The sequence below is a fragment of the Phoxinus phoxinus genome (assembly GCF_949152265.1).
Source record: "Phoxinus phoxinus genome assembly, chromosome: 23".
Classification (NCBI taxonomy): domain Eukaryota; kingdom Metazoa; phylum Chordata; class Actinopteri; order Cypriniformes; family Leuciscidae; genus Phoxinus; species Phoxinus phoxinus.
In genome coordinates, this window is record NC_136898.1 from 6509381 (window position 1) to 6532105 (window position 22725).

The window sequence follows — 22725 nt, forward strand, 5'->3', positions numbered from 1 at the left end:
GGACTCTGCCTTGGTTTACCGTTTACGACTGTTCTCTGCCTGCCCCTGATCTCTGTTTTACCTGGACTCCCACTTCTGCTGTTATCTGCCTGCCTTGAACTTTTGCCAGCCTTGACCACGTTTGTTGTTCTGTCTCTGATATTGTTGTTCGCCCTGGTATTTTGACCCACGCCTGTTTGTACACTGAGCTTGCTCCGATTGTAATAAAGCTGCATATGGATCCTACTCAGCCTGAGTCTTCGTCACAGTCGCACAGTCGAGAAATTACCGTATAGACCGGCGGAGAAGCTTGCAGGCAATCGGTGGTACGTGGAGGCATAAAGTCCAATAAAATCAAGGGAGAAGCCCATAGAGAGTGATAAAGTTGATCCTGCTGCTAGCTCATGGACAGCTCTTACTCACGCTCTTCGTCTCTGCGAGATTCGGAAGGGAATGTGAGTCAGGAAGTGAGTGCTTCTAGACTTCACTGTTCTCCGTTGAAACCATTTATTATGGGTCCGACACAGTTTTCAAAAGTGTTTTTCAAAAACTACTGATCCCACCTTTAAAGTAAGAAATACTACAGTTCTATTATTATTTTATTACTGTTTTTGTTCGGTTTTTCATACAAAAAGCAACTCCAGAACTGATTTAACTTTAATTGAAGATAATTCTGTGGTGGAAAAAAAATTATACTTTACCTCTGGATCAGAAGTCAGTGTGCTGTGGAATAGCATACAGTACCTTAAAGGGAAAAAAATCTAAGTATATGGGAATTTAATTTTTTTTTTTAACTTGTAATATATGGAAATATTGGTTACTGACAGAAACAATAAATGTAAAAAGAAATAGTAAAGGACGTTTGTCATGTAAATAAAAAGCAATTTCAATTTAAACTTTAGCACCGTTTTCCATATTATTGTGTGGCTAAATATAATAATGCATACAATAAATAAATATAACATTATGCAGCATCAGAGGGGGCGGTATCATGGGTTGGTTGGTCTGATCCAGACACATAAATGAAAGGACAGTAAGGAGAGCAGAACAAACTCCTAACAGGAGGAGACTCACTCATGGCCTATGAGACAGAGGATCATGAGACTCAATACTGCTTTCCTGCCATCAACTCATCATGTATCAAGGGAAAACGCTCCAATCATAATTACAATATCATTTACCTGCTCATATCATTGCTGTCAGCATGGACTGTGTTTCTGAACCTGCTGGTGATCATCTCCATCTCTCACTTCAAGAAGCTTCACACTCCAACCAACCTGATCATTCTCTCTCTGGCTGTGGCCGACCTGCTTATGGGACTTGTCATGCCCATAGAGGCAACCAGACTGATTGAGACGTGTTGGTACTTTGGAGACACTTTATGCGGACTCTATTCAATATTTTTTGATGTGCCTCTTTCAGCATCTCTCAGTAATTTATTTTTAGTTGCTGTTGATCGTTATGTGGCTGTGTGTCACCCTTTACAGTACCCACAGAAAATAACCACAACTAAAACTTTAATAAGCATCTGTCTGAGCTGGTTTTGCTCTTCAGCTTATATTACTGCCTTTGTAATTAGTAGTGGATATTTTGACAGTTCACACAGAACAGACTTGTGTTATGGAGAGTGTTCTGTTATGATGAGTTTTGCTTGGAGAATCATTGATCTGTTCATGTCTTTCATTCTTCCTTGTATCCTGATCATAACTTTATATTTGAGGATTTTTTATGTGGTACATCAGCAAGTGAAAGTTATAAACTCTCTGATGAAGGGTGGTAAATGTGTAACGGAAGGTTCAGTGAGGAGGAAATCTGAGAGTAAAGCTGCTCTGACATTAGGAATCATTGTGACAGTTTATTTGCTGTGCTTTATTCCGTATTATATCTGTTCTATATCAGTAATCTCTTCCACAACCATAAATGTTTTGACATGGGTCTTGTACACAAACTCAGGTCTGAATCCTCTGGTCTATGCTTTATTTTATCCCTGGTTTAAAAAGACAGTTAAACACATCCTAACTCTGAAAATATTTCAGCCAGCATCCTCTCTGGTTGATATTTTTACACAATATCAATTGTAATTAAATTGGTTAAACCTTCACTCTGAGAGCAATTTCACATAAAGTGCATTATTGTTATACAGTCATAAAGGTAGATTAACAGTTTATATTTGTAATTTACACTACATGTATCTCACACTGTTGCAATTGCTGCATTATTGATGGATTGTTTTATTCAGTTGTTTTATTACCTTAAGTAAATTGAGTAAGAAACACAAATCTTCAGTCCACTGAAATAAATGATAAAAGTAGATATTATGTACTGTATGCTTCACTTTCATAAGTTAATAAATTAATGCCATATTGAAACATCTGCAGGCAATATTTTATGAGCCAAACAAGGTAACATTAATGTAAAAAACACATTTCCAATCAATTCCTTTAATTATCCAGTTGGTTTTCGAAGTTCACACATTTGGGCTGGATCACGGACCGTGTAGGCCTAGTAAACAACAGCAATTGTTGCATCTGTCTGTTGTGTGTGTTTGTGTGGCTGTTTTGCACCTTTAATGAATGATTCACTAGTCCAATAACACAAGAATACAGTTATAGTTCCATTATGCGTCTGTGGCTATTACATGCTCTTCTCTCAAATACAGCTGTTTAGCTGTTCTGTTTTGTCTGTTTTCCAAGCTGCTGTTATATAATCTACAAATACATAAATTTGTACTTGTTTGTAGCTTATACGGCCACTCAAATATACCAACGGGTGGTTTTAATTCACCAGCTGTTGTAACAGAAATATGTAGGCCTACTCATTCAGTATCTCCCCTGCTCATATGACAATATGCCAAGCTTTTATTCATAAAAATAAAACTAAATTCCCATTACATAAGCACAGCTCTCTCTCTCTCTCTCTCTCTCTCTCTCTCTCTCTCTCTCTCTCTCTCTCTCTCTCTCTCTCTCTCTCTCTCTCTCTCTCTCTCTCTCTCTCTCTCTCTCTCTGTTGGTGTGAGTGGTTGATTGAGTGAGTGGATGTGGATGGAGAGCTAGTTTGAATGCTTTTTTTGGGATATTGCTGTGGTGATCTTTTTTCCCCCTCACGTGCATGATAAAGGTAAGACTTCATTTACTTTTTGAATTGGGCGGAAAATAGTTGTAAAAACAATTGTTTGAATTTTCGCGGGTATGGCGTCCTCTGTGACACGGGGTTCGGTTTGTCACTGATCCCGGTGTTACGATGGAAGAGGCTCTGCTTGCAGTTGGCAGGTAGGTTTTGATAATATATCTCACGCGTCTCGAATGAACAAAGCTGCAGTTTTTTTTTTTTTAAAGACGAATGCTTGGTTCATAATTTGATTGAAAGCGGGGTATTCATCAATGATTTATTTGTTCAAGTTTCGCCGTTATCAGTGCCGTCGACAAGAGTAGTTGTCTCAGGTGTACCGCCTTTTATTCCGTAAGAGCTGATTGACCAAGAATTGCGTAAGTTTGGAAAATTTGCAAGCGGTTTAAGCACGGTGACGCTCGGGTGTAAAGATGCGCGTTTAAAACATGTAATCTCACTTCGTAGGCAAGTGTTTATGTTCCTAGATTCTCCAACACAGTCTTTGGATGCTTTAAGATAAAGTATGGAGGAGGATATTATACTGTGTATGCAAATTCAGGGAGCATGAAATGTTTTGAATGTGGTGATGTGGGACATAAACGTCTTGCTTGCCCGCACAGAGTACAAGCTGAACGCGCAGATAATAATATTGAACAAACGCATGAAGTTGATCAGCAAGTTGTTTTACCTTCTACTAGTAGTGTGTCTACTGCTCAGGGAGACCGAATCATAGACTGTAAAAAAATATGGACGTAGTGTCCGTGACGTCACCCGTAGGTTTCTGAAGAGCATTTTTGAAGCCTAAAGTGGGCGGGACCGGCCGTCGCCATCTTGGCCTCGCGTCACCGCTCGTCACTCCCGGATAACAGAATATGGGCAAAGAGGCGGAGCTGAGGAGCCTGGCTATCTGAAACCACGCCCACCTAGCGCAACGTTATGGAGTTAGCAGGCTTGGGAGCCAATGCTATATGCTACCAGAGCCCGTCTACGGAGAGCCTGCCCACTCCCTATTAAGTCCTATTGTACCGAATTTTTGGTTGTAGTTCCACCAGAGTTCCACTGGGGGCGATCGCCCGAGTGCAAAATGAATGGGAGTCTATGGAGCTAGACGGCTAAATTTGTCTCTTTCACCCGATTGCCTTTGAGAAATCTCAGATTTGATTGTAGGTTTTGCAAGTTCAACATGGGTTATAGGTCGAAAGTTGAATGAACGAGTGCTTATGTCCTTTTGATTTCTTACGGGTTGAGTTGTTGTTGCCCATAACACGCTAGCATTCTGCTAATGAACGCTGATTGGTCAGTGAAGGACTGATTACGACCAGAGATACCGCTTGATGGCATCGTGGCATCCGTAGCGGGACCAGAATGTCTTCTAGCAAAAACTCTTCTAGCACGTGTATTTACCTGTGTCAGCTGTGTTGTCGATGCCTCGAGAGAAAAGAAAGTGCAGAGCGAGAAAACACTAAACCCAGACAGCAAGCCAACATTGAATAAATATTGATTTTCCATCTGAATCATCATTATGGTTGATATTGAAACTTCAATACAAAATAAATGTTGAATCACCATTAATATATTAATATATCGATGAAACCTGACGTTATAATGTTGATGGCAACAACATCGGAACAACATTGATCTATAGTTAACTTTATGATTGATTAAACATTGATATTTGGTTTACTGGGCGATTGCCAATGTGTTGAAAAGTCGTTGATTTAGAGTTGACCGGGAAACGACCTGTGGTTGAAAAGTCATGGACATATCGTTGACCGGGAAATATAATTGAAAATCCATAGATTTTTGGATGACCGGGAGACGGGTGGTAGACCAACGTACTTCCCCAGACACCGCTAATTTCTGAGTGATTTTTTAAAAAATTAAATGGTTACGGTACCAGCTTTTCTTAAGTACCGGTGGTACCGAAGTATCGGATTAATCCGGTTTTTGACGCGCTGTCCGAACGGTGCACAGTAGCGTCCTCTTCATAAACACACTGAGACATGGCGACCGGCGGCGCTGCTAATGCGGTTTCTCTGAATCCACTTGTTGACCAGAAAGGAGGAAAGAGCCGTTCACATTGCGCGTTTTTTGCGCGTGCAAATTCGTTTTCCAGGCGCGCCTCTGTTCATGGTTGCATAGCAATGGCAGACGCGACGGTAAAGCACGCGCTTGTGGAGAGGAGAAAGCGGTGCAAACTGCGCTCTCCATGATGACGAGGAAGTATCATCAAAAAAATAATTGATTTCTAGCCCTTGCATTAGCTTTACTACTAGATATATTAATTGAGATGAGAAATAAAAAGCCGCCCTGTACAGCTATGATCAGCTGTTCGGCCGAGCTTTCCATGTTTTTACGGAAAGGCCGCTGGTTTTTGTCACATGACCTGTTGAGATGCATTGAAGTGCATCTCACTGAATTTGCACGCGCATAAAACGCGATATGTGAACGGCCCCTAAAGTGGTATCGTGTGCGGTTGTATATAGTTTAAAAGGCCTTTTAAATATGAACGCAGTTTTGGATTAAATAAAAGTACAGTCAAGTCAAATAAAACATGTTTTATCTCCTGTTTAGTTGGTAACACATTAATGGCGCTTTTCCACTGCATGGTACTGTACGGTTCGGCACGGCACGCTTTGGCGCTTTTCCACTGCATGGTACGGTACGGCTCGGTTCGGTACGTCTCACTTATGGCGCATTTCCACTGCATGGTACGGTACGGTACGGCTCGCTTTAAATGGTACCACCTCTGTTGAGGTTCCAAGCGTACCGTACCGATACTAAATGTGACGTGAAATCACTGCAGATCACTGATTGGTCAGACAGAATCGTCACTTCAGCGTCATTGTATTTGCGACACGAGACACTAAACCCGCTAGATTGAAATAGCCAGACAACAGCCAACACTGTAGCACCTGTTTTTAGAGTATTTACTTGACAAAAAAAAAAGTAAAAAACAAACAAACAAGAAATGGCTGAATCGTGGTCAGTGGACGAGGTGCAGACGTTCCTCTCGTTGGTTGCCGAGGAGCGGAAGTAGCACAGCTCTTAGCCGCACACGGCTACCACCGTACCTACAATAACGATCAGTCCCACCCACTTTGAAGCGGTACTAACTGCAGTGGAAAAGCAACCGAGCTAAAGCGAACCGAACCGTGCCGTACCGAGTCAAGTCGTACAACGCAGTGGAAAATCAAAGCGAGCCGAACCGTTCCGCGCTGAATCGAACCGTACCGAGCCGAACCGAGCAGTACCATGCAGTGGAAAAGCGCCAAAAGATACCATTCATTAACATCACTTAATGCCTTATCTAACATCAACACATTGGCCCTCATTTATGAAAAGTGCGTACACCCAATTTCCAGCGTAGCCTACACCTGGCGTACACCCAAAACCACGGTGACTGCGATTTATCAATATGGACGTTGGCGTAGCCTACGGCACACTCAAATCCTACGCCAGCTCAGGAGGTGGTGTACATGTACGCACGTTTTGAGTTAGTGCTGAAATGCGCAGAAAAACAATTCCTAACACCACAAAACGCACTGATATGATATATTATGACCCTGTAAAAAAACAACAACATAGAAATGATAAACTTCAGTGTTTATTTTTGTGAGTTAAGCCCGGCAGGTGCGCACGGACTGGGTTCAGTAATGAAATGCTTTCAATGACCAAAAAATAATTCAGACTGACAAAATAATTAAAATGACATTATTCTTCTTTTAAATAATAATAATAATAATACAAATAATAATAATAACAAAGACATTCTTCTTCTAAATAACAATAAGCGTCATTAATAATCAAAATCATAATACTAATAATAAGAATATTACAAATTGTCATGCAATTATTCACATGATCATCACTATTGTACACCCCATTACATGTGACGTCATGCGAAATTCAACGCTAATAGTTTCAAAACACGTGCTGTAAAATAATGCATTGTGATAGGTAATTTGCTCAACCAACCAGCGAGTTTTAACTGGATTTCCACCGGAGAAGTTTCTCCTCTTTGCCGTCTTCCGTGTGTCCATGGCGTAAAATGAGGGCGTGGGGGAGGCGGAGACGTGAATATATAGGGGCGTGTTAATCTAATGACGATCGTTTTCAGCCGCGGCATTTATCAAGAGCAGGTATTAAGTACACCTAAATTTCAAAGATACGCACAGCTTCATAAATCAGGCGGTGAGAGGAGTGTAAGCATAATCTTACGCCAACATATACGCCCTTTCGACGCAAGATTGATAAATGAGGGCCATTGAGTGAACAATATATTTTTACAACATTAATGTATGTTTGTGAATGTTATTTAATACAAACACTTGATTGTTCATGAACAGATAAAACTTTTGATTTTAAAAATGTATTAGTAGGCTACATTTTTAAATTACCCCAAGGAGAATAATTGCTTCAGTGTATAACTATTGTTAGGTCATTTTTTCTAATGTTATCTAACAAATGGATATACACTTTAATATATGCAAATTTAATCTAAATTAGCTTTGGTACCAAAATTGGTACAGAGAACCGTGGATTTTCACAGGTATCGGTACCGAATACTGAAATTTTGCTACCGTGACAACACTAGGGCGAAGCATTTGAAGGGTCAAGTAGAGCGAAAGATTTGTATTCTTTGGAGGAAATCAATAATTTCTTGGATAAAACGTTTGGACAGTCAGTCAAGGTTGATGATCACTTTGATGATACAGAAAAATTAATTAGGTCTGTGGCAATATTACAAAAGATGGTTGGTTTTGAGCTGTTGGATGAACGGAAACGGTATCGGTTGAGAAAACATGTCACGGGACTTCAAAAAAGTTTTCGAAGTCAAACAAATATAGAAAAGGAAAAAAAAAGCTCTAGTAAAAAGTAAGTGATGTCAGCCTCGATCATGTTGCACTTTTTGCATAGGTTTTTTCTCTGTCTGTCCCTCTTTTTCTTTTTTTCTATGAGGAGTTTAAGAGTGGGCTCTTTAAACATAAATGGTGGGAGAGATAGACAGAAGCGAGAAATGGTTAAGGAAGTACAAAAAATAAACAAACGAGACGTAATCTTTTTACAAGAAACACATAGTATAATAAAAGATGAAGTTGATTGGGGATTGTCTTGGGGTGGTCAAATTTTTCTAAATCATGGGAGTAATGTGAGTGGAGGGGTAGCAATACTTTTTTCTAGTAACTCAAAAATTCACGTTTTAAGTTCCTGTGATTTAGTTAAAGGTCGAGGTCAAATGGTTAAAGCTAACATAGAGGGTTCAATCTATTGTTTTATTAATATTTATGCCCCTAACATTGGGACTGAAAGAATAGATTTTTTCAATAATATAAAGAAAGCCCTTGAGTTAAATTATTTTGACTATCTTATTCTAGGTGGGGATTGGAACTGTACTGTTGATTTTAATAAAGATAGGCTTAGTGAGGAGGAGCCACATTTACAGTCTAGCAGGAATTTTAAAAGTTTATTGGTTCAGTTTGATCTAGTAGATGCATGGAGAATTAAGTTTCCCAATGAAAGGCAATATACATGGGTCAAAATCTCAGATGGAAGAGTGAGTGCAGCAAGGTTGGATATATTTTATTTGTCACATGTTCGTCAGGGTTTTCCCAGGCTACAAATTAACATATTTTTGATGGAAATCTGAGAGATTTCTGACCCCACATAGGTCATTGCAAATTTCAAGACCCAGAAAGGTTGTAAAGACATTGTTAAAATTGTCCATGTGACTACAGTGGTTCAACCTTAATGTTATGAAGCGACGATAATTATTTTTGTGTGCAAACACAAACTATTGCAACTATTGGCTAGTTCCTGCGTCAGCATGACAAGCATGTGTTATAAAAAATTATAATTTAAAATGTATGGAAATCTTGATTATCCACAAAAACAATTGCTTGTCTTCTAGCAGATCTAGCAGTTTTGAATGCCTTTCTGTACGCAATCGTGCTCTCTCTCCACGAAATGCAAAAAATGTTTTAATTTAGTTTTCTTCCAGCTACGCTCCATTTTTCTGGCTGCTCTCTTTAGGGCCTGAGTGTGCTCGTTGTTCTTTAAGCGCAATGGAACAACTGTGTCTAAAGTGCTGGAAAAGAGTCAATCATTTATGTTGCAACATTGAGTTCTTCTAAGCTATCTGGGATGAATGGTGCTGATGAGATGAAGCGTGTGCGGGTGCTTGCTTGTTCAGAGCGTGTGCTTTAGTTTTGTTATTTTTGTTTGTTTAGCACTGCTCATCTTCTTTCTCTCTGTGGCTCATAAAATTTTTCTTTGTATATAGCTGTAAATAAGTTTATTTGTTTTGTACCACCTGCTTGCAGTTATCTCAGTTGTCATTGCGTCATTCACCCACAGTACTCCCCAGAGACCAAAATGATAAGAGTGTGTTCAAATTATATTATGTACGTCTTCCTCATACCACTATGCCTTCACCGGTGTGGGGACAACCGGACAGGAAGTTAGGGAAAGCACAGGATTGGCGAGCATTATCACTGGTCATGGTGGTGACCTGGCCACCAGAGCTTGGTGTGTCCTGTCCTTACCCTATTATTGTGTAAGGTAAATATAATGATGCATACATTGAATAAATAATTACAACATTATGCATTATCAGAGTGGGCGGTAGATGGGTTGGTCCGTCTGATTCAGACACTGTATAAATGAAAGGACAGTAAAGAGAGCAGAACAAACAGGAGGAACAAACTTAACAGGAGGAGACTCACTCATGGCCTATGAGACAGAGGATCATGAGACTCAATACTGCTTTCCTGCCATCAACTCATCATGTATCAAGGGGAAACGCTCTAAATATGAATACAATATCATGTATGTGTTTGTATCATTGCTGTCAGCATGGACTGTGTTTCTGAACCTGCTGGTGATCATCTCCATCTCTCACTTCAAGAAGCTTCACACTCCAACTAACCTGATCATTCTCTCTCTGGCTGTGGCCGACCTGCTTATGGGACTTATTGTGATACCCATAGAGGCCACCAGGCAGATTGAGACATGTTGGTACTTTGGAAACACTTTCTGTAAACTGTTTATGATAATCCTTGGATTGGTCTTCTCAGCATCTCTTAGTAATTTAGTATTAATTGCTGTTGATCGTTATGTGGCTGTGTGTCACCCTTTACAGTACCCACAGAGAATAACCACAACTAAAACTTTAGTGAGCATCTGTTTGAGCTGGGTTTGTTTCTCAACCTATAACACTATTCTTGTAACTGACTATGGCTATTTAGAAACTTTACACAGAACAGACTTGTGTAATGGAGAGTGTTTGTTTGTGTTGGGTTTTGCCAGGAGAGTTATTGATATGATCATCTCTTTTATTCTTCCATGTACCCTAATCATAACTTTATATTTGAGGATATTTTATGTAGCACGTCAGCAAGTGAAAGTTATAAACTCTCTGATGAAGGGTGGTAAATGTGTAATGGAAGGATCAGTGAGGAGGAAATCTGAGAGTAAAGCTGCTCTGACATTAGGAATCATTGTGACAGTTTATCTGCTGTGCTTTATTCCGTATTATATCTGTTCTATATCAGTAATCTCTTCCACAACCATAAATGTTTTGTCATGGGCCATGTACATAAATTCAAGTCTGAATCCTCTGATCTATGCTTTATTTTATCCCTGGTTTAAAAATACTGTTAAACACATCTTAACTCTTAAAATATTTCAGCCAAAATCCTCTTTGGTCAACATTTTTACAGAATATCAATTGTAATTAAACTGGTAATTTTGAAAGCATGTATATAGCTTATTTATGTTTGCTGTTTAAATCTCAAATGATATTGTCGGATTTGAACAATAAAGTAAATTTCTTTAGACACACATTGAATTTAAGTGACAAAATGTTCATGAATTATGTTGCATTGGATCATTAAGTGAACTGAGTAAACCGCATACATCTGGAATAAGGAAAAGGGTAGATAGTATGTACTTTATGCTTTCATCAGTGATGCTGCATCTGTGTTATCATTGATGAAAAACACAATGACAAAATAAGGATTGTCATATAGAAGAGTGGCTGCATTCGAAACCGCATACTCACAGAGTAGGTACTTAAATTCAAAGTAGGGCCTACTTAACGAGCGCTAAAAGAGTAGGTACTTTATAGCATGATTATGTTAAATATGAATTCGATCCGGACATTTGCCATGTTGACGTTATCATAAGCGCAACAGCTTAAAAGATATGAGCGTCAGGTTTAATTCATCTATATCTTGATATTGATAAAACTCATTTTGTGGTCTTGTTTGAGTACAGCTGCCCAGTTATTTTGTGATTGTAGTATAACCAATACATTTAGGGTTGATATAAGTTATTATATTTTTAACCCAACTAATGTGACCCACAGTTTTATCCTTAAAGATATTATTTTTTATTATGATAACCCAAAATCGTCATCTCTTAAATATGTTGTTTTTTGAATAGCCTAATAATCAAATAATTCCCAGCGATCGTCGAATATTACTTTTGCTTGAAATGCTCATCCCAACAAAATACGAAATGTCTTAATCAGACAACAGACCAGCACCATAGCATAAGAAAAATATAAATAAATAAAATAGAAATACATTCAAGTAAATAATAAATATAGGAATAAAATAGGCTCAGTAGCTTCTGCAGCATTATATTATTATACAAGCATGTAGTCGGCAGTTGTTGTTGCTGTTACGTGACTAAGCAGTGTCTGATTAGTCGACACGTGGGGTGATGTCATCATCGTTTCACAAAATATACGTATTGGCTGTACACACGAAAACGCAAGCGTGTCGTTTTCAGATTTATCCACTCTGGGACCCAGTTTAAAAAAATATCGGTTTCAGTCTCTCAAAACGCCGGATCCGTCTGGACAAAACGCCAATACGACACAAAATGTGTATAGCCTACAGCTAAATGCGTCTCCGTGTGGACAGTAATTTTTTTTTTTAAATTTCTTTATATTTTTCTTATGCTATGGTGCTGGTCTGTTGTCTGATTAAGACATTTCTTATTTTGTAGGAATGGGCATTTCAAGCAAAAGTAATATTCGACGATCGCTGGGAATTATTTGATTATTAGGCTATTCAAAAACTCACCCCTGCCCCACATGCTCACTGGCAAAACAGTGTTCGCTCAAATTCCACTCCGACATTAAATTTCTCAGTAAGCCTGTTGTAGCCATTAAATAAAATGTATTTAGTTTCATATTTATGTCTAAATAATGTTATTTTTTTATGTTATCTATGTTGATTTATGAAAGTGAACAGCATGAGTAATCATAAGATGTGCAATATATCTGGAGACATAATTTTGACCACATTAAGTTTTGTTTTGTATAAAGCCTTTATTTAAAGTGAATTTCGTTTTGTATAAATTGTATCTTAATTTTAATCAATGTTTCATCAACCAATTGCCTGGATTTAATAAATAAGAAGCAAATATAGCAGACAATATCAGGACATGAAAGCGCCGGCGCAATATAACTTGCATTGCTCATAAACTGGAACTCGTCTCAGAAATGAACCGACCACGCGAGCATCACTGATTACCACTCGTTTTCTCCCGAGTGAAAAAATTATCTGGAGCTCGTTAAAACAGCAAAAATCACACCGTGTACGCCCCCCTTAAGTGAGTGTGTGTGTGTGTGTGTGTGTGTGTGTGTGTGTGTGTGTGTGTGTGTGAGAACCTACTGCCTGTCTGTACCTGTTTGAATTATATCGTTAGTAAAAGTTTGCATTGGACCTTTTGATTGTCCCTCGTCTTCTGCCTGCACCACATCGTGACAACACCAACATGGACATAAGTAATCAAATTCTATGACAAGGGTCCGAACTACCGTGACACGTATGGAAATATGTGACGCAGATATTATAAAACCATAAAAATGAAAAACTAATTTATTATATCAGTAGTTATAATAATAATAATAATATATTCAATTTGTTAAGCACTTTTCATAGTTAAAAACAATCCCAAAGTGCTACAGAGTATAAACAAAGTTTAAAAACCGGGAAGAAAAAAAATATTAAATAAAATAAAAAGTTAGCAAAAAGTAAAAAATGCTTGCTTAAAAAGATTTTTAGTCCTTTCTTAAAACAGTCTATGGCTTGAGGAGCCCTTAGGTTTTCTGGAAGGGAATTCCAAAGATGCGGTGCGGCTGAGCAGAAGGCTCGATCCCCCATAGTGCGGAGCTTAGTTCTGGGTGGTTGAAGAAGGGCTTTGTTTTCAGAGCGGAGGTTGCGTGAAGAGTTTTGTTTTGTCAGTAGTTCCTTTAAGTAGGGGGGTGCGTTGCCGTGAATGCATTGAAGGGTAAGTAGGATGATTTTATAGTTAATCCTGTATGAGACAGGAAGCCAATGGAGTGAGTGAAGGATGGGAGTGATATAGTCATATTTCCTTATCCTCATTAGGATCCTTGCAGCACTGTTCTGAATGTATTGTAGTAGTTTTTGAAGGCTTTTTCCAGGAATCCCAAAGAGGAGAGCGTTGCTGTAGTCCAGCCTCGAGGATACAAAAGCATGTACAAGAGGAGCTTGAGGCGAGAGGACGCTGGCACTGTCTGTTGCCGCTTTTCCCTTAAGAAAACTTCTTTTGTGTATCATTTTTTGCACTCTAGAACTTACTTTCTACAAAGTCACTATCTCCTACCAGGTAGTTTCTTTTTTGGATTATATGGATGTATGGATTTTTTGTATCATACCTGTTGTTGCTGGCAATCTTCTTCGTACAATGCCGGCCAGTTCCTGAGCTGTTGCATCAGAGTTTTTACTACTGTTTTACTGGCCCTGTGGTCTTGATATCACTAATCGACAGCAGCATCAAGATCGTCTAAACGGACGATGAATCCATAGGTGAGAGTAGGAACGTAGATTGACCGGTAAATCGAGAGCTTCGCCTTGTGGCTCAGCTCTTTCTTCACCGCGACAGACCGGTACATCGACCGCATTACTGCAGAAGCTGCACCGATCCGTCTGTCAATCTCCCGTTCCATCCTTCCCTCACTCGTGAACAAAACCCCAAGATACTTAAACTCCTCCACTTGAGGCAGGAACTCTTCAACAAACTGAAGTAGGCAAGCCACCTTTTTCCGACTGAGGACCATGGCCATGGATTTGGAGGTCCTGATTCTCATCCCAGCCGCTTCACACTCTGTTGCAAACCGTCCTAGTGCATGCTGAAGTTCCTGGTCTGAAGGGGCTAACACGACAACATCATCTGCAAAGAGCAGAGACGAAATCGTGTTGTTCCCAAACCAGAAACCCTCCGGCCCCTGGCCTAGAAACAGAACCGGCGACAAAGGGCAGCCCGGCCGGAGTCCAAAATGCACCGGGAAGTCTGACTTACTGCCGGCAATGCAAACCAAGCTCCTGCTTCGGTCGTACAGGGACCGGACAGCCCTTAGCAAAGGACCCCGGACCCCATACTCAAGGAGCACCCTCCAAAGGCTGCCACGAGGGACACAGTTGAATGCCTTCTCCAAATCCACAAAGCACATGTGGATTGGTTGGGCAAACTCCCATGAACCCTCCAGCACCCTGTAGAGGGTATAGAGCTGGTCCAGTGTTCCACGGCCTGGACGAAAACCGCAGTGTTCCTCCTGAATCCGAGGTTCTACTATCGGCCGTATTCTCCTCTCCAGTACCCTGGCATAGACTTTCCCAGGGAGGCTGAGAAGTGTGATCCCCCTGTAGTTGGAACACACCCTTCGGTCCCCCTTCTTAAAAAGAGGGACCACCACCCCGGTCTGCCATCCCAGAGGCACTGTCCCCGACTGCCACGTGATGCTGCAGAGGCGTGTCAGCCAAGACAGCCCCACAACATCCAGAGACTTGAGGTACTCAGGGCGGATCATCCACCCCCGGTGCCTTGCCACCGAGGAGTTTCTTGACTACCTCGGTGACTTCAGCTTGGGTGATGGACGAGTCCACCTCTGAGCCCTCAGCCTCTGCTTCCTCAATGGAAGACGTGGCGGCGGGATTGAGGAGATCCTCGAAGTATTCCTTCCACCGCCAGACGACATCCCCAGTTGAGGTCAACAGCTGCCCACCTCCACTGTAGACAGCAGTGGTAGGGCCCTGCTTCCCTCTCCTGAGGCCCCAGGACGTTTTGCCAGAATCTCTTCGAGCCCAGCCGATAGTCCTTTTCAATGGCCTCACCGAACTCCTCCCAGGCCCGAGTTTTTGCCTCCACAACCACCCGGGCTGCAGTTCGCTTGGCCTGCCGGTAACCGTCAGCTGCCAGAGTCCCACAAGCCAACCAGGCCCGATAGGACTCCTTCTTCAGCTTGACGGCATCCTTTACTTCCGGTCTCCACCACCGGGTTCGGGGATTGCCGCCTCGACAGGCACCGGAGACCGAACGGGCACAGCTCCGAGCTGTCGACAAATGAGGTGGAGAACATGGTCCACTCGGACTCAATATCTCCAGCCTCCCTCGGAATCCGGTCTAAGCTCCGCCGGAGGTGGGAGTTGAAGATTTCTCTGACAGGAGACTCGGCCAAACGTTCCCAGCAGACCCTTACAGTACGCTTGGGTCTGCCGAGTCTGTCCAGCTTCCTCCTCCGCCATCGGATCCAACTCACCACCAGGTGGTGATCAGTTGACAGCTCCGCCCCTCTCTTTACCCGAGTGTCCAAGACATACGGCCGCAGGTCAGATGAAACGACCACAAAGATGATCATCGACCTACGGCCTAGGGTGTTCTGGTGCCACGTGTACTGATGAACACCCTTATGCTTGAACATGGTGTTTGTTATAGACAAACTGTAACTAGCACAGAAGTCCAATAACTGAATACCGCTCGGGTTCAGATCAGGGGGGCCGTTCCTCCCAATCACGCCCCTTCAGGTAACACTGTCGTTGCCCACGTGGGCGTTGAAGTCCCCCAGTAGAACAACGGAGTCTCCAGTCGGAGCACTTTCCAGCACCCCTCCCAGAGACTCCAAGAAGGACGGGTACTCTGCATTGCCGTTTGGCCCGTAGGCCAACCCCGGGCCTGGCTCCATGGTGGGGCCCCGGCTGCGCCATACCAGGCGACGTCACGGTACTCGATAGAATTTTCCTCATAAAGGGTTTTGTTTTGAACCACGCTTAGTCTGACCCGTTACCTAGGACCTGTTTGCCTTGGGAGACCCTACCAGGGGCATATAGCCCCGGACAACATAGCTCCTAGGGTAAATTCGGGTACTCAAACCCCTCCACCATGTTAAGGTGTCAGTTCAAGGAGGGGTCATGCAAAATGGCTCTATATAAATGTTATAATTATATAAATGATTGGAATATTGCTTGATGTTGTAACGTAGCGTTATAGGCAGAATGGGCTTTAACACTGTCTACAGCTGTCTTGTTCAGGCAGCAGCAGTTCATATCGATGGCACATCTGCATCATATACGCCGATGACGATATATATCTGCGACAGGCTCATATCGGCTGATAAAATCGGTAAGGCTCTAATTAAAATGAGTCTCTAACTTGAGTGCCCATCTCTGTTCCATGGTCAACTGTTAGTATAATAACAAAGTGGAAGCAATTGGGAACAACAGCAACTCAGCCACAAAGTGGTAGGCCACGTAAAATCACAGTGCATGGTCAGTGCATGCTGAGGTGCACAGTGCGCAGAAGTCGCCAACTTTCTGCAAAGTCAATAGCTACAGACCTCCAACCTTCAAATTAGCTCAAAAACAGTGCATAGAGAACTTCATGGAATGGGTTTCCATGGCCGAGCAGCTGCATCCAAGCCTTACATCACCAAGTGCAATGCAAAGTGTCAGATGCAGTTGTATAAAGCAGTATAAAACTGGACTCCAGGGGCCTCATTTATAAACGTTGCGTATGCACAAAAGAAGGCGTACGCCGCTCTCTACGCAATAATTGGTATTTATAAAAAGCTAAATTCACGGGAAAATGTGCGGTCCTTCACGCAAGCTCTGACCCAGGCGTACGCACAAAAACGGGTGAAATGAGAAATAGCGACACCGTCGGCAGATGGAAGAAACACGTGAAAGTGTGTGAAACTGTAGACCGTTGTGTAAAAGAAATGGCAATACTGTCTCACATTAATAACATGAAGACTTCACAAAGCAAATCTTACAATTAACAGCCTACACGAACACCCGTTCGATCGATCTGCAGTGTAAAACAAACAAAATCAAACGAAAATTAGGCTACAACAGAAATGCAAATGAACACATATTTGCAAAAAGAAAAGTGAAATATGTTCTGCGATAATATTGGCATGTTATGCAATTCATCCTCATAAATAATATGGTAAACAGAACGAAATAATGTACAAAACTGATATTCTCGTCAACGTGTCCGTCTGGCGGAGCAGATATAGATGCAATTAGATAGACATATAGATAGATAATTAGGTAGATAGATAGATAGATAGATAGATAGATAGATAGATAGATAGATAGATAGATAGATAGATAGATAGATAGATAGATAGATAGATAGATAGATAGATAGATAGATACATTGTCCACTGGGGAAAGTTGTTTTCATAGTAAACATTTCTTCATCAGCTACGGAATCATGGTATTCATGCATATGCCTTTAGTTTGTTTTATTTTTGATAAAATAATATGACGTATGTCTCAACCATTCAGAAAGCTGCAAGAAATTACATTTGCACTGAACTACTTTCCATTTCCACGTAGGTTATAACCGACATCTGTAGCTTGTCAGATGCAATTAAATGGATGGAAATAAAATGCCCCATCACAATGCGTAATGACGCACAATGGCTGATTTTGTCCGACCATTTCTTTTTTATTTCGGCCACGGTCCGAGGTTGTGAGGCTACAGCATTTACGGCGTCTGCAACCTTTTGCCACTCAAGTGCCATTTTGGCATTAGTAATGCCCACACTGTGCCCTCCAAACAACATTTTTCTCCACTTTTCCACCTCGCCAACGATAACTTCTACTTCACATTGAGTGAAGATATGTTTTTATTTATTTCCTCTCTGTGTTTGCCATGATTTCGCAATCGATGAATATTAACTTGAGGGCGTTTCACGGACTATTTATGGGCAACTGTGGGCGTGACATGAAGCCGCAAAAGCTACGCTAAATTTAGAATTGATTGTGATTTATTAAGGGAAAACTGCGTAGGATGTGCGTGCGCACGGTTTTAAAAATCCGAATATTTCTGTGCGTACGCACGTCCTATGTTTCATTCGTACGCCACTTCTGACGCAAATCCTACGCAAAGTTTTATAAATGAGGCCCCAGAGCAGTGGATACGTGTTCTCTGGAGTGACGAATCACGCTTCTCTGTTTGGCAATCCGATGGACAAGTCTGGGTTTGGCGGTTGCCAGGAGAACGTTACTTGCCTTAGTGCATTGTGCCAAGTTTAAAGTTTGGTGGAGGGGGGATTGTGGTGTGGGGTTGTTTTTCAGGGGTTGGCCTTGGCTCCTTAGTTCCAGTGAAAGGAACTCTTAATGCCTCAGCCTACCAAGGCATTTTGGACAATTTCATGCTCCCAACTTTGTGGGAACAGTTTGGGGATGGCCCTTTCCTGTTCCAAAAGGACCGTGGCACCAGTGCACAAAGCAAGGTCCATAAAGACATGAATGAGCGAGTTTCACTGTTATAGGGTATTGGGCACTATTACGCATCTTCTAGTACAGAATCTCCGGCTCAAAAAGTAAAGAAGAAGCAGCAGAAACATGGGATAGAAGATTTCTTACGCCAATGAAGAGGAAACGACTGTGAAGCTGTTGACGGACTCGATCCACTTCATCTATGTTTTGATCATCGTTCTTAATCCCATCCGGACGTAGTCTTTGACAAAAAAATTGTTTACAATGTCACTTTTTAAATGAAGCTGTGGGCCAATTTAGATCCAAGTAGTATTGACACGGTACACTTACAAGTATACTTCTAGATCATTAATATTAGTATACTTAAAAATATACTTGGTCTTGAAGTATACTTTTTTTTCCGCAAGGGACCCCTCAGATGAGTTTCAGGAGCCGCTCAAAGGAAGGATGATCTACAGTGGCTGATTATTACTGATTAAAGCAATGACCACCACACCTGTGTTCAGTTCAGTTCCACCTGTGCATTGCTTTCATGTGAAAATACAAAACAATAACAAGACAGCTGCGAACACAGCGAAGAAATGAAACACAAAAACCAAATGCATGTGCTTTTGAACAGCGTCAGAGAATCCTAATCTGGACTGAAGAAATGGCTTGTATTTCAAAGCTAATGTTTTAAAAAATAAAAATAAATTATTCACAAAAGAAATTGCATCAGAGTGGGCGGTAGATGGGTTGGTCCGTCTGATCCAGACACTGTATAAATGAAAGGAGAGCAGAACAAACTCTTAACAGGAGGAGACTCACCCATGGCCTATGAGACAGAGGATCATGAGACTCAATACTGCTTTCCTGCCATCAACTCATCATGTATCAAGGGAAAACGCTCTAAATATGAATACAATATCATGTATGTGTTTGTATCATTGCTGTCAGCATGGACTGTGTTTCTGAACCTGCTGGTGATCATCTCCATCTCTCACTTCAAGAAGCTTCACACTCCAACCAACCTGATCATTCTCTCTCTGGCTTTTGCCGACCTGCTTATGGGACTTATTGTGATACCCATAGAGGGCACTAGGCTGATTGAGAAGTGTTGGTACTTTGGAGACACTTTCTGTAAACTGTATATTCTAATCCTTGGATTGGTCTTCTCAGCATCTTTCAGTAATTTAATTTTAATTGCTGTTGATCGTTATGTGGCTGTGTGTCACCCTTTACAGTATCCACAGAGAATAACCACAACTAAAACTTTAATGAGCATCTGTCTGATCTGGGTTTGTTTCTCAACTTATAACACTATCCTTGTAATTAATAATGGATATTTTGACAGTTCACACAGAACAGACATGTGTTATGGAGAGTGTTCGGTTACGATGGGTTTGGCCTGGAGAGTCACTGATCTGTTGGTGTCTTTTATTTTTCCATGCACCTTCATCATAACTTTATATTTGAGGATATTTTATGTAGCACGTCAGCAAGTGAAAGTTATAAACTCTCTGATGAAGGGTGGTAAATGTGTAATGGAAGGATCAGTGAGGAGGAAATCTGAGAGTAAAGCTGCTCTGACATTAGGAATCATTGTGACAGTTTATCTCCTGTGCTATATTCCATACTATATCTGTTCTATATCAGTAATCTCTTCCACAACCATAAGTGTTTTGACATGGGTTGTGTATACAAATTCAGGTCTGAATCCTCTGGTCTATGCTTTATTTTATCCCTGGTTTAAAAAGACAGTTAAACACATCCTAACTCTGAAAATATTTCAGCCAAAATCCTCTTTGGTCAACATTTTTACAGAATAATTAAACTGGCAAAGCTGTCACTCATGAAGGTAGATATAATTATCATTGCATAATTTATCTTTATATTTTTCAAAACATGTATCAGTGTATATCTCATTTAATTTAGTATGTTTGCTGTTTAAATTTCAAATGCAGATATTGTCAGAATTGAACAATTAAGTAAATTTCTTTAGACACACATTGAAACTACTTTCATTAGTGATGCCTCATCTGTGTTATCATACAGTATATGACCAACCCTGATCCTGGAGTAGGCCAGCTCTGCACAGTTTGGATGTCTCTCTAATCAAACACACCCGATTCAACTTGTCAGCTCATTACCCAGCTAACAAAAATTTTTTTTTGTTGTTGTTACTAACATTCCCAATAAGTTATGAAAACGTTATTTCTAAAAGTTTTTTAAACGTTCAAAATGTTTTTTTTTAAGAACTTTTTTTTCTTGGTTTATGTGAACATAAGGGGAATATTCCATTCTTTTGAAATTGTTATTAAAACATTATTTCTGAAAGTTTTTTCTTAGTTATGCAACGGTCATCCAAACATTCCCCCAGTGACATTGCTTATTCTCCCTAGACTGGAGCCTAAGGCTGGAAAAACTGGAAGAGACGGCAACTCTCTGAGAGAACAAAAGAAATTAACATTTGAACTCACTATTTGAGACGAAAAATCTCACATGTTCGCAGGAGTGATGAGATAGTTAGCAGATTGTCATAACTCAATGGCTGGTTGTCCGCAAAATAATGTAGACAGACAATTGGAAAAGCTTTTGGGGCAGACCTGACCTGTTGAAGAGAGACGGTATTCATCCCTCCTGGGATGGTGCTGCTCTTCTCTCTAGTAATTTGGTACAGTCTTAGAGCTCAAACATGACAATCTGGGACTCAGGCCAGGAAGCAGGAAGCACGGAAATACAAAAAACTCCCAAACCCATTTAAGGGTAAAATTTGTATTGATGTTCAACAAATAAAAAACAAATATAATGCAGATGAACAAATGATAAAGCTCGGGTTGCTGAATATTCGATCCCTTTCTTCAAAAGCACTTTTTGTTAATGATATGATTACAGACCATAACCTAGATGTGCTGTGTTTGACAGAAACTTGGGTGAAACCAGACGATTACATTACTTTAAAGAGTCCACCCTGCAAGATTACTACTTGTTCCTGCTCGTTTAAAAGGAAAAGGGGGAGGTGTTGCTGTAATTTATAGCAATATCTTCAGTATTACTCAGAAATCTAGTTTAAAATATAATTAATTTGAAGTGATTGTGTTTTCTGTAAGGTTATGTAGCGTAAGTGATAAATCCTCCAAACTTTTGTGCTGGCTACTGTATACAGGCCACCAGGGCACAATTCAGATTTTATCAAAGAATTTGCTGATTTTCTATCAGAGTTAGTACTGGCTGCAAATGAAGTCCTAATTGTTGGTGATTTTAATATACATGTAGATAACAAAAAAGACACATTGGGATTGGCATTTAAAGATATTCTGAACTTTATTGGAGTTAGACAACACGTGTCAGGACCTACTCATTGTCATAATCATACTCTCAGATCATTATCTAGTCTTGTGTAAACTTCATTTAGCCAAGGCTGCAAAGCCGACTCCGTGTTACAAATTTGTTAGACCTGTCACTTCTGCCACTAAAGATTGCTTTATTAATAATCTTCCTGATCAGTTTCATCATCTCAACATCCCAGATAGCTTAGAAGAACTAGAGGTATTTCGTATTTCATGGAAAGAGAGCTCGATTGCATCTAGAGAGGCTGTAAAAGATGCCAGATCTGATTCAACCCTATAAGAAGAAAATAAAATATTTGAAACGGTGGCTAAACTAATGAAAAATAAATATTCAAGCCCAGAAGGTTTTAAGCAGCACAGCAGTAATGACTTTATGAACTTCTTCACTTATAAGATTGATAATATCAGGGAGAAAATTATAATTATGCAACCGTCTACTACAGTATCGCATCAGGGAGTGCATTATAGTCTCCCTAAGGAAAAATTTGATTGATTCATTACTATAGGAGAGGAAGAATTTTCTAAACTCGTTAAATCATCTAAATCGACAACATGTATGTTAGACCCTATACCGACTAAGCTACTGAAAGAGACTCTTCCAGAGGTCATAGATCCTCTTCTTAATATCATTAATTCATCTTTGTCACTAGGATATGTACCAAAAAGTTAAGCTGGCTATGATTAAACCGCTTGTTAAAAAATCACAACTTGATCCTACAGAATTAGTAAATTACAGGCCAATCTTGAATCTACCTTTTCTGTCA

At 40.5% G+C, this 22725-nt stretch overlaps 3 protein-coding genes and 1 pseudogene across 4 annotated transcripts in view; all 4 read left to right on the plus strand.

The window, feature by feature from the left end:
* LOC306991784 (trace amine-associated receptor 13c-like) overlaps nucleotides 1-19088 on the plus strand; it is an 81439-nt gene extending 62351 nt beyond the window's left edge. The window contains exon 3 of the transcript XR_013796166.1: nucleotides 19040-19088. The gene's annotated coding sequence lies outside the window, so the exon portion shown is untranslated. The remainder of the gene's footprint in view (nucleotides 1-19039) is intronic.
* Nucleotides 1002-2060, plus strand: LOC306991778 (trace amine-associated receptor 13c-like; annotated as a pseudogene). The gene has a single exon. The product of its transcript is annotated as a trace amine-associated receptor 13c-like (transcript).
* Nucleotides 9800-10822, plus strand: LOC306991794 (trace amine-associated receptor 13c-like; the record flags this gene model as incomplete). The annotated part of the gene is made up of 1 exon (XM_079599970.1): nucleotides 9800-10822. The coding sequence occupies exon 1, from the start codon at nucleotides 9815-9817 to the stop codon at nucleotides 10820-10822; it is 1008 nt and encodes a 335-aa protein (XP_079456096.1). The 5' UTR covers nucleotides 9800-9814.
* Nucleotides 19089-19396: 308 nt separating the features above from the next.
* Nucleotides 19397-20440, plus strand: LOC306991779 (trace amine-associated receptor 13c-like; the record flags this gene model as incomplete). The annotated part of the gene is made up of 1 exon (XM_079599951.1): nucleotides 19397-20440. The coding sequence occupies one exon, from the start codon at nucleotides 19397-19399 to the stop codon at nucleotides 20438-20440; it is 1044 nt and encodes a 347-aa protein (XP_079456077.1).
* Nucleotides 20441-22725: the final 2285 nt, after the last annotated feature.